This window comes from Vulpes lagopus, chromosome 8, assembly GCF_018345385.1.
Source record: "Vulpes lagopus strain Blue_001 chromosome 8, ASM1834538v1, whole genome shotgun sequence".
NCBI lineage: Eukaryota > Metazoa > Chordata > Mammalia > Carnivora > Canidae > Vulpes > Vulpes lagopus.
This window is the reverse complement of record NC_054831.1, coordinates 90,838,062-90,856,673: the sequence shown is the minus strand read 5'-3', so window position 1 is coordinate 90,856,673 and position 18,612 is coordinate 90,838,062. Positions and strand designations below refer to the sequence as shown.

The window sequence follows — 18,612 nt, the reverse complement described above, 5'->3', positions numbered from 1 at the left end:
CCAGCATTAACATATAACTGCCTTTCTGGCTCTCAGATTTTCCTATTCCAGGCCCTTTTCTTGAGCTACCACATTCATTTCCCTCATTCTGGAGAACTTGTTTCTAATTCTCTCATAAGCCTGAGCTCGGAGATTTCCAGGACTCTCCCAAAGGATGTCTGTATTTGAAAATAGTTGAATGATAGGCAACTGGAAGGAACTAGAATGGCCCTGCTGAGTGTCCTTAAAGGTTTCGCTGTTCTAGTGGGATGCAGCAAGGGTGCCTGCAATAGACTGTATTGTGTCGGCAGTCAGTAGAGATAACCAGATGTGCCATAAGACAGATCTAAAGCTAATAGAAATGAATAAGGAACTGAATAGTTGACAGGATTGAACTTTAATGTGAAATTTTGGGTCATTCTACAGCATTTTAATTCTGAGTAAAAATAATTTGAGTAAAAATAATTTTGAGTAATTTGGAGGAGATGTTTTATCTGCAGTTTTGCTGTAATTTATTTTTAGAAATCCAATATAACAGTGGATACCTCCAAACTAAACGATTTATGTTTAAAGGGAGAGAGAAGGCACAGTAAAAGAAGTTAATAACTAAATCTATAAAACACTACTGTATGGCATCTTCTGTTTTTTAGGTGTACTATAGACTGGAGCTTTCTAAACACTTCTCATAAAGCCCCTGGGAAGCAGACAAAACAGGCTTTATTAGGCCCATTTTATGCTCATCAAATCCAAAATATTTCTGAGCACTTCTGTATGGCAGCATTGTCCTAGGCCCTGGAGCTGAAAAAGGCAAGGGGAAAAAATGACTTATTCCTTAACTTGATAAATTTTAAGAAATCTGAAACTCAAGTTAACCACTTGCTTTAAATATTGGCCGTAAAAAAATAAATAAATATCGACTGTAATTCAAAATTGTCTGGGCTTTTTAAACAATAGAGACTTCTAGGTCCTCCCAAGAGCTACTGAGTTAGAGGTTTGAGGACCAGAGTGTTACAATGTGTTTTAATGAGCTCGCTTAGATGACTCTGAGGCAATAGGCTGGCTTTGGGGACCACCAGCCTGGCTGACCTGTTCTAGGTTATCCATCACTCTCAGACTCTGGACCTAACCCTTGTGTCTGTGACCGGCTCCCCATTAATTACGATGATCTGGGTGGCTACTCAGGCCATGGTTCATACCAATTGAGTATTGACTATGTGGTGAGGACTCTGCTAAGTGCTTAAGAGAAGTTAATAAGATAATGTAGGTACACATCCCACAATCCCTGACAGTTCGAAAGTACTCTCTATTTGTAAACTGCTATAAATATTGTTATAATTAGACCTTCATTCTAATTTGGTCCTCATGAAAACCTTATGAGAGGTAGGTATTTTTATTCCCACTTTACTTATGAGGATACTGAAGCTAAACAAACATACACACAAGACTGAGTTCTTTGCCAAGGGCTCCAGAGGTAATAAATGGGTGAGCTAGCTTTCAGCCCAGTCTTAGGATTGGATGGCCTCAGCTCTTTAAACATTGTTTTAATTTTTTTTTTAAATTAATTTATTTATTTATTTATTAGTCACACACACACACAGAGAGAGAGAGAGAGAGAGAGAGAGAGAGAGAGAGAGAGAGAGGCAGAGACACAGGCAGAGGGAGAAGCAGGCTCCATGCACTGGGAGCCCGATGTGGGATTCGATCCCGGGTCTCCAGGATCGCGCCCTGGGCCAAAGGCAGGCGCTAAACCGCTGCGCCACCCAGGGATCCCCTAAACATTGTTTTAAAGGCAGGCTCTTACTTGGTAGTTTGGAGGAAGGCCCAGGAGTCTCATTTTACATGCCTGCTCTTAGATGATCATCATGGATGCAGGTGAAGCAAGCATGTGGTCATATGGTTGCTGCCCATAATAAATAAGTAGCTTACTTAAATTAATGATAGTCACTACCAACTTTTGTCTGGAAAAGCCACTTCAATGTGGTGAAAAAAGCGATAACTGTTTTTTGAGAGGAGAAATCAGATTTGATACTAGCACACTGCCACTGTGCCTGGGCTCCCTGGCCACCATATCTTTGATGTCACTTAACCCACACTAATAGTTGCTTCCGTGGCAGTTGAGTGTTTGTTGAGTGAATTAATAATGACTTTTACTTGATAAAAATCATGGTTCTTAACAGTTTCTTTTTTTTTTTTTTTAATTGGGCTGCTCTACCCAAGTTGGTTTCCTACACTGATAAAAGGCATTAAAAATTATTCAACTTTCAGGGCCACCGGAGTGGCTCAGTCAGTTAAGCATCCAACTCTTGGTGTCAGCTCAGATAGTGATCTCAGGGTTGTGAGATTGAGCCCCATGTGGTGCTCCTTGCTCAGTGTGGAGTCTGCTTAAGACTCTCTCTCTCTCTCTCTCTCTCTCCTTCTGTCCTTCCCCAGCCCCCTCTCTGTCTAAAATAAATAAATAAACCTTTTAAAAAAATAATTCAGCTTTCAAGTTTCCCTTCAACCTTATGTATTCCTACTAATAACTTGCCCTTCCATTTCTACCACTTTCTAGCTGGTAACCTTGGCAAAGTCACTTAATGTCTCTGCTTAAGTTTCTTTGTATGAGAAATGGAGACAATACAGATGTCCATTAGGATATATATATATATCATGTATGTTTTTATATATAATTTATATATAATTCTATATATAATAGAAATATACATATAATATATACAGTATCTAGATTGTTATAAGATGCTCAGATTTCATTACCTGCTAATATTGTACTATAAAAGCAGGGCTGAGGTCAGATAAACTGACAGAAATAAAGATTTTAATGCAATATTTTTTGAAAACCAAAATTAAAACAATTCATGATGAGCAAAATATCAAAATGTAACATAAAGACAGCATCAATATTACTGATTGATTTTTCCTTTACTTCAGGTTCTAACATGGCTCAGCATGGGACAGTTATTGCTAAATTAACTAAATGTGTATCAGGTACCTGCTAATAGGCTAGAATTTTTCTCATTCCAAATTATTCAGTAGGATAGTGGATAAATAATACTGTGAGCCCGACAGTAAACATTGAGTGAGTGCTTATGAGATCCATAGCACTGCCCTAGAAAGAAAGGGTTATAAAGATAAATAGAGTCCAAGTTCTCAAGGAATGCACCATTTAGGGAGGAGACAGGAATTGGTATGTAAGAATAAGGAATTACATCAGTAAAAACAATATGAGGCTAAGTAAGCTAAAGAAAACCTGCTTTGACTCAAGACTAGAGTGCTTTGAGTACAAAAGAGGTAGAAATCTCATATATTTGGGATACAAAGATAGATTGAATGGGAAGAAGTCATTCAAAACAGAATCTAAACAATTTTTAAAATAAAACTTTTATTCTTTTCCTTTTTTGATTACTAAAATGTTTGTTCTTGGTCTAGAGAATTTTAAATAAAACTTAGAAAATATCAGAAAACAAATTTCATTCATAATCTTACAATCCACAGACAAATATTGCTGAAGTTTGTGTTATATTTTTTCTAACCTCTAGATCATGTATATTCATCAATTAATTCAGTCAACAAACAGGAATCATGTGCCAGAAACTGCAAAAGAGACTGGTTAGCTTATACCGAACAAAATCAACATTTTTTTTTTTACCAAAAGGGTCATAATTCAAGTACTATTTTATTAATAGATATTTTCACTTAACAATATATAGTGACCATCTTTCATATTATGAACATAGATATGCCCTAATTTATTTACTTCAATTATCAAGGTTTATAACATCACTGCTATGAACACGCCTAATAACTACCCTGTATTTTGCAGGAAAAGCTATGTGGTAGACTGATTGAGCCTATGTTTTACAATAAAATACCTGGTTAAAAATTTGGCCTTACTACTTATTGTCAAAGAGCAAGTTACCTCAAATTTTTCATTATTCCATTTCTTAATATGGAAAATTGGAATAATAAAGTCAACCTGAAGAATGGTTATTAGAATATAATTAGATATTTTAAACAACACAACACATAGAAAATGTTCACTAACTATGATTAGATACTGTGATGATATCATTGGGATATACTTCCATTTTCTATGTGCTGTTTTAAAAAACTAATTATATGATGTACAAGTAAAAAAAAGATTTTATAATGAGAAATTTAGCCAATAAAAAAAAGTATAAAACTAGGAGATCATCGGAGGTTTTGATGAACACTAAGAAAGATGTAAATGGGGTGGCATGAGAGAGCTCTGGGAGGAAATCACTTCAGTGAGGGGCGCTAGAGCCAAGGTCTGAAGAAAGAGAATGTGCCAGCGTTCAAAGAACCATGCCTTGGTCATTGTAGGAAGTAATAAAACAAGGACTTGTATGGGCCTGACGCCATCTAAAAGATGATATTCTCAAAACATAAAGGAGAGCTCAGTATGACAGGGGCTCTGTGAGAAAAAGCTGTTGTCTTGAGCTACCTACCAGAGAGGTAGAACAGGGTTAGATCAGGACCTGTTAGGTCACCTCACAGAGTCCGGATTTGGTTTTGAGAATAGTGGGACTCCTTGTCCTTGAAGGAGTTTAAAGACTTAAATTTATACCATTTTAATAAATTCTTGAAATTCTACTGACAGTGTGGCTTTGTTAGAGAAGAGAAGGTACAGATGATGAGAAGAGATTCCAGACATATTTTGGAGGTCATGGACTGGATTTTAGGGGAGGGATATCATACGGAATTAAGATGGCTTCCAGGTTTGGGCCTTGAGTGACTGGATAGTTTACCAGCACCAGTTGCTAAGCCTGGGAAACCTGGGAAGGAAACATGTTTGGGGGGTGGAGGAAGAAAGACATTCTCTCCCCACTCTGATGTTCAATAGGTAGATCTGAAATAAACTGACAACAGGCAGATTAACAGAGAAAGGGTATACAGATTTATTGTTAATATTATGTGCCTGGAGGCATCACTGGAAAAACAGTAACTATGCAAAAAGGCATTGAGATGTGAGAGTTTGTGTACCATCTGAATAGAGGAAGGATGGAGGGAAGTAAGCCTCTGCGAGAAAAGAAAATGACTTTTAGGAAAGAGGAATGGGCCCTTAGAACAACAGTTGGCAGATGTGATAGTTTGTGACTCAGTTTGTTGGGTGGTAGTGGGGGTGTCTCCTCTAGTCTCTCCTGGGATAAGAGTCAATCTTCTCTGGTTGATGAAACTCTTGGAGAGAGAATTTGTGACAGCAGAGGTCCTTTTGGAGACTATGTCTTAATGCAAATAAGCAGAAGTTCTGAGAAAGCCACTCCTTACATTTGCTATTTTTTTAAGTGCCTTTAGCTCAAAATAGTCTATAGACCAAAGTAGCATATTTTAGAGTGGCAGGGAGAAAAATTATGAGCTTCATTTTGCACATACTAAGTGTGAAATGTTTATAAGACACTCAGGTGTAGATGCCAAGAAGAAGGTTGTATTCATGAGTGTGGCTCTTCAGAGAGAGAATACGCATTGGAGGCAGAAACTGAAATTAGGGAGGTATCAGCACATTTGGTGGTATTTGGAACCATTGTACTGGATGGTCTCACATCATGCAACCTTGTTGACATGCACTCAACAAACAATTGTCAAGGGCCTAAAGCTTCCACTCTTCTGCTATGGTTAGGATGACTTCTAAGCTTTGTTCACTTAGTTTAGTCTTTGGAAAACACTTAAACATCGAAAGGTTCACCCTGTGTGATTTTTGTATTTGATTTATGCAGCACACACACATCATGTACAATTTCATCACATGACATTCTATGAGATGTCATCACATGAGCACTTTCCACAGTGGAAATTGCCCACTCTGGATGTGAGTCAGTTTCTTCAGATTTGGTGTATGATTCTGTGCACAGGAAGAGATCAGAATTATCTGAGGGGATTTCTGTGGCCATCTTCTTTCTGATGTTACAATTTGAGAGTATTTTGTTTGTTCCTTATTCTTCAGTTCCTCAACATCTGTCAGTACAGATCATTCCATCTTATTGATGGGAGATAACTATGATATTTATTCTGATTTGCTCCATGGGCATAGCCTTCTCTCCTTCCCCTCCTTCTGAAAAGACAACTCATGTAGAGGAATGGGTAAGGCATTCTATTGATTCTGTTTCCTAATGAGAGAAAAATAACAATTTGGCTGCCCATGTGAGCTGTGTTCCATACACCCTCCACTAAAAGCTGATGCTTCTGAGTGGCTCCCTAGGAAAGGGAAGTCATCTACCTGACATATTCAGGTAGGAAATTCTCATCTTTGCACTGAGAAATGCAGGATTTGGGAAATGGCTTTTTGGTTTCCCTTTGGGGATGATGACTTTTTGCTGTTGCCAATAAATAAAAAATAAATCTGATTAGGTTGTCTTAAAGCAGTAAAGACTGTGACCTTCTCATTCTATAGAGAGAAGTCAGTGACTGACAAACAACCTTTAGCTGTCTGTGCATCCTACAAGGCACAAGGTGATTATAATGTTACACCACAGACCTTAGCCTATGAGATGGAAAATAAAGCCCTTGCTTGCCTGCTTCTCCTGCTCCTGGAGACAGGGTGCAGTGGTGGCTGTGGTAAGAACTCTAGTTACAGGAAGAAGAGCTGTTGGTTTGGACAGAAGCTTTCTGGATCACCAAGGCCAAGCCACCAACATCAGATTGTTCATGAGGGACTAATCGGAAACTGGGTCCAGCCACCTAGCTAGTGACCTTTTGGTGACTGACTACCTCTAGATATTCTGATTCCAAGCATCGTGGATGGAGTCATAGAGCTTGCAAATCTCACAGGCATCTCTGACAATCCTAACATGGGTTGATTCAAGAGACACTGAGAAATTCTATTTCTTCTTTCCTTGCATCAGAGGAGAGAGAGAGAGAGAGAGAGAGAGAGAGAGAGAGATCTGATCATATTTTGAGTGCTTTTAAAGGAAACCAGAATGCCAATAAATATAGGGTGACTGTGCAGCCCAGCTCTGCCCCAGGTGCTGGAGGGAGTGAAAACCGCTCCTCTATGTGTCAAAAGGAAGTTCAGATCTCCACTATGCATCTGTACTCCACAAAGGGATTTCCTAAGTAACTTAACTGTGTGCAGGGCTCCAGTCCACTAGAAGCAAAAATGGTCTGATTATGAACAAGTTATTGCAAGATAACTTTTCTCAGGTGCGACGGAGGATGTCTTGATGCAGAGAGCTATAGGCTTGCGGTACTCTGAAGGCAGGCTGGTGAGAAGTTGACACCCAGGAAGCTCACAAGGCTCTGTGGGGGGAGAGGAAGCAAGTTCTCCTGACTCCAGGACCTGGGTCAAACATCCTTTTCTCTTTGTAAGCATTAGGTAATTAAGCATGTTCCAGACCAAGAAAGAGAGTAGGCTTTGTGGCTGATCCTTTCACCTATGCCCAAATGCCAATCACCTGAAATGTGTTTACAAAACAAATATATATGGAGCACCTACTATGTGTCAGGCTCTAGGCTGAGTGAACAAGACACTGTTGCCCCCCCCACCACCACTTGCTTAAGCAGTTTATACTTTCCTGGAGGGATATCAACAAGCGGTTGTCAATACAATCCAGTGTGAGTGTGGAAAGTGCTAGAAAAAGAGTTAAGTCACACAACCCAATCCACAGTGGGGTAGAGGAAAAGAGCCGGAAAGGCTCACTGGAGTACCTGGCAGTCAATCTGAGACCTAAAGAAGGAATAGGAATTAGCCAGGCTTTTTTTAGGCACACAGACCCTAGTTTAGGTAGGGCTCATTGATTCCTTTGGATACATTACTCATTTTTTTCTGGGCTATCTTAATATGATGTTGAGAGGCTTTGTTAATAAGATTTTTGAAAATATTACACAATGCCTGGCTGTGGTAGAGTAATGAAAAAGATAATTCTATTTCATCAGACTTCACAAAGCCAGATTTTATAATAATAACTTTCAGTATATTATCCCATTTCAACTTTGTCGCAACAATAAGATACCAGGCAACTTACCCTCCTTTTGCAGTGAGGTAATTGAAGCTCAGAAAGTTTAAGCACTTTTCCTGGTTACGCACCTGTCCGACCTCAGCTAGTGTTCAAGCGCTCCTGAGGAGCAGCCTGGCACCAAGTCGAGGCTCGGTGAATATTTATTGAATGAATATAGTCTTCAGTAAGTAATAAACGTCACCAAATGAAAAAAATCAGTGTTACCATTAACACAACAATAATGAATGCTTTCAGGAGAATAAAATAGCTCATTCAAACAATCCATTACAAATACACACAGCATTTTTCTGCTTTTAACATGTATGGGTCATTTATTTCTTATCACCCCCAGGGGAGATAACTAAAGTAGGTCTTATAATCCCACATTACAGAGATAAAAGAGATAATATAGATATTATAGATAGTAGATAGGTTATTCCTCATAGAGATGAAGAGATTAAGGCAGATGGAGATAAATTTTAAATTGCCCAAGGTCTCATAGAAACCAGAAAGTGAACTTTTGAATCATACACAGACTATTTTTCTACTTCTCATCTTCCGCTACACAATATGGATTGATGGCTTTGGGTGGGGAGAACTCTGTTCTAGAACTGACTCTGAATTTAAAACATGGTTGACTGTCTTCAAAATGCAGGGCACTGTTTACAAGGCACTGCAATGGAAATCCATCGCTCAAGATGCTTTCAGCTGCAACAGAAAATGCATCTCAAAATGCCTAGGATAGTAAAAGAATTATTTTCCCTTCCTTAGTTCCCCGAATAACCACAAATAGATATTTACCTATGGTGTGCTAGGCATTTGAGGCCCTGGATATTCAGTAGCAGAGGAGATAGACAATAGATTAATAAGTAGAATATGAAATATAAGACTGTAAGCACAGTAGAGGAAAATAAATCAGTAGAGGTGCAGGGGTGTGGATGTTCTCTTTTTAATAGGAGGGTTAAGCTTTGGTGCAAAAAAAATAACATTTGACCAGTGATACGAAAAAGGTAAGAGATGAAGTCATGTGGATATCTGGGATGGGAGTTTCAGGAAGAGGTAACAGTCAGTGCAAATGCCCTGAGGCAAGAGCTTCTCTAGTAAGTTCAAGTATTAACATGAGGCTGGTATGGCTGAAGGTCAGTGAGCAAAGTGGGGAGCTGTGAGAGATGGAAGCAGAGGGGATGGCAGGTAGATGCAAGCAGGGGCCTTCTAGATCATGGTGAAGGCTTATACTTCTGCCTAAGTGGGGCAGAGCCATTGGTTATACCACACACTGTCTAGCAGCAGGTCAGTATTAAATCATTAGGGGCCAAGGTCAAAAACAAAGAGCCCATCCAGTTCAGTGGTATTGCAGTAGTCCAGTTTGTCCCCTAAGTCCTGAGGCAGGAAACCCCCTCAGCTCATTAGTTCCCTGGCTGAAGTACAGCATGGGGGACTCAGATTTTCTCCGTCTTCTTGTCTGGGTGCCCTTGGAATATCAGCTTTGTCTTAAAACAATTGCTGCCATTCTGGGTGTCACTTTTAGATGGACACGACAATATCTAATGAAAGGTCATTTGGCTTAAACAAAACAAAACAGCAAGGACTTGTCCCCCAACTGTCCCCAGAAAATTTCTCTAACATCCCCTTGGCCTCAGTGTCCCACACACCCACTTCTAAGCCAACACTGGCACAGAGAATGGGATCAGCCTAAGTGGCTTCACGAATCAGGCTTGCATCTGAGCAGGTATAGGGCTGCCATCGCTGAGTGGAAGACACCACAATAGAATTCGGGTGCAGCAGGGAAGGGGGTGCAGTTATAGGTGGTCCCAGCACAGTGGCCACTATGGGAAGAAGGGGCAGATGTGGCTTCCCCAATTCTCTTGCTACCACTGGGCCAAGAGCAGAGGTTCATTGGCTTGTTCTTTGCAGAACATTCTGTTTGGGCAAACCTAAATGCCAAGCTTCCCTAGATTGCCTTGAACCTGGGGTCTGGGGTGTGTGAGATTACTTGCCTTTTGTTTTATTTTTAAGTTACTAATTAAGCAGGCACAGCATCATTCCACTTAGTGCCTATGTTATTTGTTAATGGAATTTAAGAGCTGAGAATAAATAATTAAGCATATGAACACTGCGGGGTGGTTCCTGGTCTTGTGCTCAAGGTTTCAAATAAGCGTCAAGCCTTTTTCCTTAGCATGCTTATTTTTCATTTATTAGGTAGCATTTTCTTTCTTTCTTTCTTTCTTTTTTCTTTCTTTCTTTCTTCCTTCCTTCCTTCCTTTTTGTTTTTTTTTTTCATAGTCAGTTGCAGAACCTGCACCCCAGAATACTTTATTATTTTTTTTTTAAATTTTTTAATTTATTTATGATAGTCACAGAGAGAGAGAGAGGCAGAGACACAGGCAGAGGGAGAAGCAGGCTCCATGCACCCGGAACCTGATGTGGGATTCGATCCCGGGTCTCCAGGATCGCGCCCTGGGCCAAAGGCCGGCGCCAAACCGCTGCGCCACCCAGGGATCCCCCCAGAATACTTTATTAAGCCTTATTGCTTACATAGAGACACTGAGTTATACCAAATTTCCCTGTGCCTGGTTCCAGGTTACTCTGTGTAGAGCTTCTCTAAGCTGTTGAGAGCTAGGACACTGCTAGGCAGGGGCAGGACCCAGAGTGAGAAGAATGGTACTTCCTAGGAGTTGTAGAGGGGGCAGTGGGCTTTGAGAGGGCCCTTGGGGTGAGCAAAGAGATCAGGAATATAGACTTAAGCCAGGGCCCAGGGGCAACATTCCCTGAGATGGGTCAAGCTCCAGCCCTCTCTGGAGTTTCCAGAACAAAGCTGGGTGGATATGGAGAGCAGCACTGTGGAGGGAGCAGGGGGCATTGTCTCCAGGTGCTGCTGGAGCCAAGGGAGCTTGGAAGAGAGGCCTGGGTAGCAATAGGGTTTCTTGCATTATGGTGCGGGGATGAATGTCTCTAATGGGGGATTCATGTACCAAAGCCGGAGTGGAATAGTTGTCATCAGGCCTGGGGGCAATGGGTCTGCTGGGGTGACCACAGGAGGCAAGGAGAGCCAAATTTGTCCACACCCCACTTGAAACAACTGCATTCATGCAGGATGAGGCAGGGAGTCTCCTCCAATGGAGATGGGGTCATTTTTAGGCTGAGGTATGGATGCTCCCCCAATTCCTTAGTGTGCACCAACTTTTGGGAAGTTTCTTTAATTAAACTCAGTCTCCTGGGGTAACCCTTCATTCACCCACTTCCAGAGACTAACCTGGCTGCTCTCACTTCCCCACCTTCTATCACAAGGCACTTGTTACAGGGCTGGCTGCTGAGGAAGGGTCGGGAGGCCTGGGAGGTGGCTCTGATGGTGGCCAATCTTTAGGGTCAGGAGTCCAGGTGGAGGTGGTCAGGGGCTAGCGGCTGCCATAATACAGGCGCACAGCCAGACCAATAAGCAGTGTGGCCAGGAAGAAGGCAGCTGTGAGCTGTAGCCGCAGCAGGGCTGCTGAGAACACGGCATTGACCACAAATGAGCAGGACACAACAAAGAGGCGTGTGATGCTGCTGCCGTGCTTCATGACAGCTGACATGAGCAGTCCATTTACTGCCTGGCTCAGTACCACAAGCGCTGCCCATCCTGAGAAACCCTCCAGGAGGCCCGGGCCAGGGCCGCCACCTGCATGCAGACCTAGATTTAGGAGCACACCAAAAGTGTAGAGGAAGAGGTTCTGAAGTGCTAGGGGCAGCCGCTGTCGCTTCATGAGCAGTTCTGTGTACACGGACGAGAGGCCTGAGATGAGGCAGTACAGGATGAGAAGTAGCAGTCCCAGTGGAGTGATATGCAGGGGCATGGGGCCAGCAGCAACTGCTAACGGGGATCCAGGAAGGGTGTTCCCAGGATCCTGGAGGCCACCAGCTGCATAACAAGCCCCTGCCACCATCAGCAGCAGCAGTGCTAAGCCCTGACGTGCAGAGAGGCGGTGCCAGAGACAGAGGCAGTAGAACAGGGCCGTGCTTCCAATCTTGAGATTGCTCAAGAATCTCAAGATGCTTGAGAAGGTGCTGGAAGCTGGAAGCACCTGGAAGGTGCTGGGGTCCATATAGCATTGAAGATAGATGACTAGGTTGTTGTTAGCTCCGTAGAGTAGGGCTGATAGTGCAAATGGGGCAGCCTGGTGCCATGGTGGGGCCCCCTGGGGCCATGCCTGCCAGCCCACCAAGAGGGACAAGGCGCACAACAGTAGCTTGGTCAACTCGGTCAGCAGCACAGCTGAGGAGGGCCGGAAGGGCACTTTGCCGTTCACATGGCACAGTGCCAGTAATGGGGCATGGGCACCACATATGGCAGTGGATAAGAGTAGCATCAGGGTCCAGCGGGCCTGCCTGGGACGGCCCAGGCCTGGCATACCCCCGTCCTCTACACTCATGCCCAAACCAGACCCTGGGTGGCTTGTGTGGCTAGCAAGGGGGCAATGGGAATTCTATCAAGTTTGGGGAAAATCAATATGGAGCCAGCTCCCCGGAGGGAGGAGCTGTGGTACATTGCTAGAGAATATACTGAGAATCAGAGTCAGCAGCAAACTCCACAGTCAGGGATGTAAAAGAAAGGGGCTGGTGGCTCTAGAAGCCACAGTTTTCGGGTGGCTTCTTTGGGGTTAGGGAGGGGCATCCAAAAACTGCTGGCTGATAAGCCACCACTTACACTCTACAGGAAGGAAACAAGGATGGAGGCTGTGGGCAAGTTGGAGATAGCAAAAGGGTGATAGGTCGGGAAGCCAAATATGGTGTCTGTGGTTGAAAGGCCTCTACCTGCAGGCCAGAGGAGCTCATCCTTTCTCCCCCATGGGATCCAGAGCTAGTCAGGCCCCTTTCGCAAAGACCGAAGATAGTCCCCCAATGTCTTCTCCACATTGGGCACGGCATATGCCTGAGCTGCGTAGATGCCAGTGCAGGTACCCACAGCAAAGCCCGATACTGCTGATGCCCTCAGTTTGGCCACCACATAGCCGGCTAAGAAGCCCTTGAGGAATGGGGAGGACAAGAGCGAGCCATCCTGGCTCACACCACTGCTGACTTCTTCTTCCACACGCTGCTGCAGGCGTTCCAGCTGGTTCTTGAGAAATGCCAGGTCCTTAAGCTTGGGCAGAGAATCCTTGTCATCCGCCATCTTCTCCGGCCTCTTTCTTCCTTCTTTTCTTTCTTTCTTTCTTTCTTTCTTTCTTTCTTTCTTTCTTTCTTTCTTTCTTTCTTCTTTCTTTCTTTCTTTCTTTCTTTCTTTCTTTCTTTCTTTCTTTCTTTCGGAGAGTGTAGTTACCTTGATGATACTATGGCTAAGGGTAAGAAAATTGAATTTCAGGGGTGTCTGGGTAGTTCAGCCATTGAACAACCAACTTTTGGTTTTGGGCTCAGGTTGTGATCTCAGGGTTGTGAGATCAAGCCCTGTGTCTGACTTCCCACTCACCATGGAGTGAGTCTTCCTGGGATTCTTTCTCTCCCTCTCTCTCTGCCCCTCCCCCCGCTCACACACACTCTCTCTGCCTCTCTTTCTCCAAACCAAATAAATAAATCTTAAAAAAAAAAAAAGAAAAGAAAAGAAAATTGGATTTCATTCAACCATTTATTCAGTAAGTATGTGTTGGGCACTAGGTTTTGGAAACACAGTAGAACTCAAACTTCCCAATGTTCTCCAGTGTTATGAAGCTCACATTCTAGTGGTGAGACAGACGATTTTAAAAAGTGGACTTATAAAGACATAGGATAATTTTAGATGGTGATGTGTATTATAAAGGGTATAAAATGTGGTAACATAGTGGCCATGTGAGGGGTTGGGGTGTTCCATTAAACAGTCATTCTGTGAAGGCTCTTCTAAAGAGGCAGCATTTGAGTTAAGACCCAGATAATAAGTAGAAGCCAGATTCAAAAGACTTGTTAAAATAGCATTTAAACACAGGGAGTGAGTGTAAAGGCCCTAGACACAAACCTAATCCTAACCCTAATCCTAACAGTCTTGGGACCAGGACCCTGAGATCATGACCTGAGCTGAAGACAGATGCCTAACTGACTGAGCCACCCAGGTGCCCTTCAACCTTGCCTTTAAGCTCAAACTTTTTATCGTTTGTTTTGTTAGTGCTTCCCACCTGGAGGTCTTCATACCTCACCTCTCAGAGCAGGAAAACTGCAGGTGGCGTGGGGCTCACTGTGGTGCTCACATCTTCGCTCAGAACCATAATAGGAACTTGTAAAATGTTAGTTTTAGTGCCCAGAAATCGATTTTCTTTTTTAAAAAATTTTATTTACTTATTTATGAGAGACACAGAGAGAGAGGCAGAGACACAGGCAGAGGGAGAAGCAGGCTCCCTCCGGGGAGCCTGATGCGGGACTTGATCCCAGAATCCTGGTATCACGCTTGAGCCAAAGGCAGACTCTCGACCACTGAGCCACCCAGATGCCCGCCGGAAATTTATTTTCAAGGAATTGTTGAGATCACTTAAGTTTGGAAGCTCATAAAAGGCTAGTGTCCTCTCACTCTGTACCTTGGGGGAGTATAGGATCCTTTGTTTTTTTAAATGTTACTCTTTACTATGCATGACATTTCCATAATTGTGTCAGCTGTTTTTAAAGAATCATTACTGCCTATTGTTTCAGGAATGATTCTCCTGATTACAATTTAAAGCAACCTTTCCCCAAATTATGGCACAAGTCATTTCTCAGTGTGTGCATCGTCCTCTATGCCATTCATCACACCTACCAGGCAATTTCCACGCTGACAGGTTTGTATAAATGATATTCAAACAGTAATGACTTCCAAATATTGATATTAAGTGCCTATTTCCCAAGGAAAACTGGTGTTAATTTTCTACAACTTCCCCCTTCACACATGCTTCAGAATTTACATTCTTACTCTTTAGGAGTCTATGATTCATGTAAAGTACAGCTTCTCATCAGACGTACATGAGAGCAAATGTGTTTTAATACATAATTTATAGGTTGCTGAAGATAAGCTGTCTCTTAAAAATTTGTTATTTAATCATAACTTAAATTCATGAAACTAAAACTAAAAAAATTCATAAATTTTATCCAAAAAACCCCCTCCAAAACCAATTAAAAAATCCCAGGTATTATTTCTAAAATACTTGCATTTCTTTTCACAGAAAGTGATATTCTTTGTGTCCCTAATGAAAGCTGAGGGCATCATGAAGAATGAAGTTACCATAGTGAAAAGCATGAGTACAGCATGATGGATACGCTTGTCAAATCACTAAGTTGCACATTTGAAACTAATGGACGTTGTGTCTATCAACTCCACTCAAAAAAATAAAAGAATAATAAGTATAAACTCTGAACAGGTTGAGTTTGAGTCCCAATGCCACCACTTTCTGTGTCACTTTGAATAGGTTACATAACCTTAGCTTCATTTAACTTTACGTTTTTCCTCCGTAAAATGGGAGAATATAATAGCTTCTCCTTCGTAGGGTTTTGTGAGAATAAATCAAACAATCCATGTAAAGGACAGAATAGAACACAGAGTAAATGCTAAGTAAATGTTAGCTATCTGCACATGAAAGCAGAGCCCAAGAAAATATTAAAAATCTGTCATCCCAGCCACCAGATAATTATTTATTTTTAACGTTTAATATCTGATAGGTTTGATAAACTTGCTTCAAAATGAGTTTGCAATGGCCAGCACACTCACATGTTCACTGAAAGAATTACTTATATGTGGCTGCAAACAAAATCAAGCATTCTCTCTGGAAAGAACAGTAAACATCTATGGAAGATTCTAGGTTCAGGCTCTATATGTTGATAGTGCCAAAGCAGTTAAAAGAGAATGATACGTAGTTAATTGCCCCTACATCATCCACAAACACGAATTAATAAATGGTTGTTATTCCTAATAAAAGTATCATTTGTCCACATGTTCTTAATGAGCGAATAGGTAACCATATGATTTAAACATGTAGATTCATAGCATAGTGGACTTTGAAGGAAGTTGGAAGATCATTTTTCATCTCCCTGTTTTACAGAGGGAGGAAATGGGCTGCAGAAAGGAAGAGGGATGCAACCAAAGCCACAAGTGCCATCTAACTACTTCATGTCTCCCTGGCTCAGGCTCCTCTGTGACATTACGGGGTTAGATTAGCTCTCTGATTGTTCTTCAGGCTAAAAAATACCATGAACCTGTGGGACCTGGTTGACTCAGTCAGTTGAGCGTCTGACTCTTGTTATTGGTTCAGTTCACGATCTTAGGGTCATGAGATCAAGCCCTGTGTTGGGCTCCATGCTCAGTGTGGAGTCTGATTATCCCTCTCTCCCTTGCTCTCAATCTTTCTCTCTCTCTCGCTAAAAAAGAAATAAATTAATTCAAAACAATATTATCAACCTGTGCTCCCTGACCTCTGGTCACCAAATGTCTGTTAGATCAATTTTTTGGACTCCGTTTTATCAGCCAGTTGTTTTCTTTCACCTTGATCCTGAGCCCCATGCTCCTCGCCTATGGAGAGGCCAGTGGGGGAGGCAGCAGCCCCTCTGAGGGCCTCTATGGGACCTCTGGCCAACGTTTGGCAGCTCTTTACTCAATGCTCAGTATTTGCCTCCAGATGAAGTCACCTCCCTGGCCTCCTCTGTAACCTTTCACATAAATGACTGACATGTCCCGAGTTCTCACAGGCAGCTTGACAGATGGGGAAAAAAAATAATCATGACTGGAAATGGCTTTCCAATATTCCAAGAAAGGCATTAGAACAAGGGCCGTATCTATCTTGTTTGCCTAACACAGTGCCTAGCACTTACCAAAACATGATAAGCTTAACATTGAATAAGAATTGTAGCCAGCACTGAACTAGGATCCCAGGCATGTGGCTCCTGGTGTGTGAGGGATTTCCTAAGATCTTACTTCTCTGTAGAGGCAGCATGACCCAGTGGTGAAGAGTACAGGCTTCAGAAACACTAACCCAGGTTTGCATCCCACCTGTGTAACTCTAAGTGTGGCGCTTAATCTATCTGTGCCTCAGTGTCCTCATTTGTAACATTATTGTGAGGATTAAATTAGCTATCACATATAAAATGTTCTACATTCTACAATATAGCGTGGATATAGTCAGCATTCAATAAATGTTGCTCTCTCATCCGTATTGGGACTGATTTAATCATCATATCAACTTTGTAAAGGAAGTATTCTAATACACTGATTTTGACTAAAGAAATTAAAATTCAAAGAGCTTACATGGTTTGGTGATTCCTTCAAAGGTATTGTTAATAACTGGAAGATGTGATTTAAATGTAGAAGGTAAACACTCAAATGACTTAATAATACATATGGTGGCTCAGAGTGGGCTCTGGTCAGGAAGTTGGATTTGAATCTTGGGTCTGTCTTTAACAGATATATGCCCTTGAGCCGGTTATTCTGAGCCTTGACATACTAAGAATGACAGATCCTATATGATAGAGATGTTGCAGGACTTGAATGAGACAGTGCTTGTCAATAGGGACCTGCTACTCAGCAGGAACTCATAAACATTCTTTCATTTTTTTTTTTATTAGTAGCAATGGCTATAGTCAACTTTAGTTACTTTCTCCAAAAACCTGCCCAAATATCTCAGAGTCATCCTTGACCCCACCTTTCTAGCTTCCCTCAATTTGTATGCTCATCTTCCCTAAGTCCTATGTCATTCTTCCTCCTAAATATTTCAAATAATCTCTCAAATTTCTTGACTTTGACCACATTGTCACTATTCTATTTTGGATGCCATCTTTTCTTCTCTGGATGTGGAAGCAGCCTCTTTGGTTGGTCATTTTCCTTCTTGTCCTGACCACCTCCATTCTATTCATCACACTGTAGCCATAGTAGTATTCTTCATGCGCACACATGTGACTTGCCTCCCTAAAGCTTTCAAAGGGCTTCATTGTTCTTAGGGCACAGTCAGCCTGGCTCACTGCTTGCCTGCATGTACTCTGTGCTTTGTATTTCCTTCCATGCCATAGTCTATCCCCTCCAGCACTACACACATGCTCTTCCCTTTGTCACAAACATTGCTCACTCTCTCTTTCCCTGCAAACTCCTCCTCATCATTCAGACCTCAGCTCTGGTGTCGTTTTCCCAAGCCAGCCTCCCCAAACCCTTGTCTCTAAGCTTGGGGGCCCTTCTAGGACATCCAGGCTGTTACCCTTCATAGCACTTGCCAAATGCATTATAGTTTCTTTACTCCTTGTATGTTTTCTCCCCTGGCTTATAACCTCCATGAAAGTGGGGCCAGATCTGGTGTGCCTACTACAGCTACAGGTTCTATAACTATCACTAGTGCCCAGCACAGTGCCTGACACATAGTGTCACTTAATAAATATCTACTGAACAAATCCGTGGGATGCATGCATAATTTAAACCAGCTTTCTGATCAGCAAAGGCCATAAAGACAGGGGACTCTAATAATATTCATTTTAGTGGGAAGAGTGTTATATTTTTACTGTTGCCTTTAACTCTCTGTTAGTAAACTGGGTTGATGGGATTCCTTTAAATTTAAATATATACTATGGGATATTACTCATCCATCAAAAAGAATAATATCTTGCTTTTTGCAATGATGTGAATGAACTAGAGGGTATTATGATGAGCAAAATAAGCCAGTCAGAGAAAGATAAATACCATATGATTTCATTCATATGTGGAATTTAAGAAACAAAACAGATGAACAGAGAAGGGGAGGAA

The 18,612-nt window shown here is 42.0% G+C and overlaps 3 protein-coding genes and 1 long non-coding RNA gene across 5 annotated transcripts in view; 1 reads left to right on the top strand and 3 right to left on the bottom strand.

Moving 5' to 3' along the window:
- Positions 1–18,612, top strand: part of PPP2R2B (protein phosphatase 2 regulatory subunit Bbeta) — a 448,486-nt gene that overhangs the window by 779 nt on the left and 429,095 nt on the right. The window lies entirely within an intron of this gene.
- LOC121497475 overlaps positions 1–18,612 on the bottom strand; it is a 42,650-nt gene that overhangs the window by 13,747 nt on the left and 10,291 nt on the right. The gene's annotated exons all lie outside the window — the stretch shown is intronic.
- On the bottom strand, positions 11,274–12,480 carry LOC121497473 (probable UDP-sugar transporter protein SLC35A4). The gene has a single exon (XM_041767147.1). It carries the CDS (start codon positions 12,335–12,337, stop codon positions 11,324–11,326), a length of 1,014 nt encoding a protein of 337 aa, XP_041623081.1. The 5' UTR covers positions 12,338–12,480; the 3' UTR covers positions 11,274–11,323.
- On the bottom strand, positions 12,766–13,081 carry LOC121497474 (SLC35A4 upstream open reading frame protein-like). Its single transcript, XM_041767148.1, has one exon. The coding sequence runs from the start codon at positions 13,075–13,077 to the stop codon at positions 12,766–12,768; it is 312 nt and encodes a 103-aa protein (XP_041623082.1). The 5' UTR covers positions 13,078–13,081.

Coding starts and splice junctions, on each gene's coding strand:
- LOC121497473 (XM_041767147.1), bottom strand. CDS start 12,337: ATGAGTGTAGAGGACGGGGGTATGCCAGGCCTGGGCCGTCCCAGGCAG.
- LOC121497474 (XM_041767148.1), bottom strand. CDS start 13,077: ATGGCGGATGACAAGGATTCTCTGCCCAAGCTTAAGGACCTGGCATTT.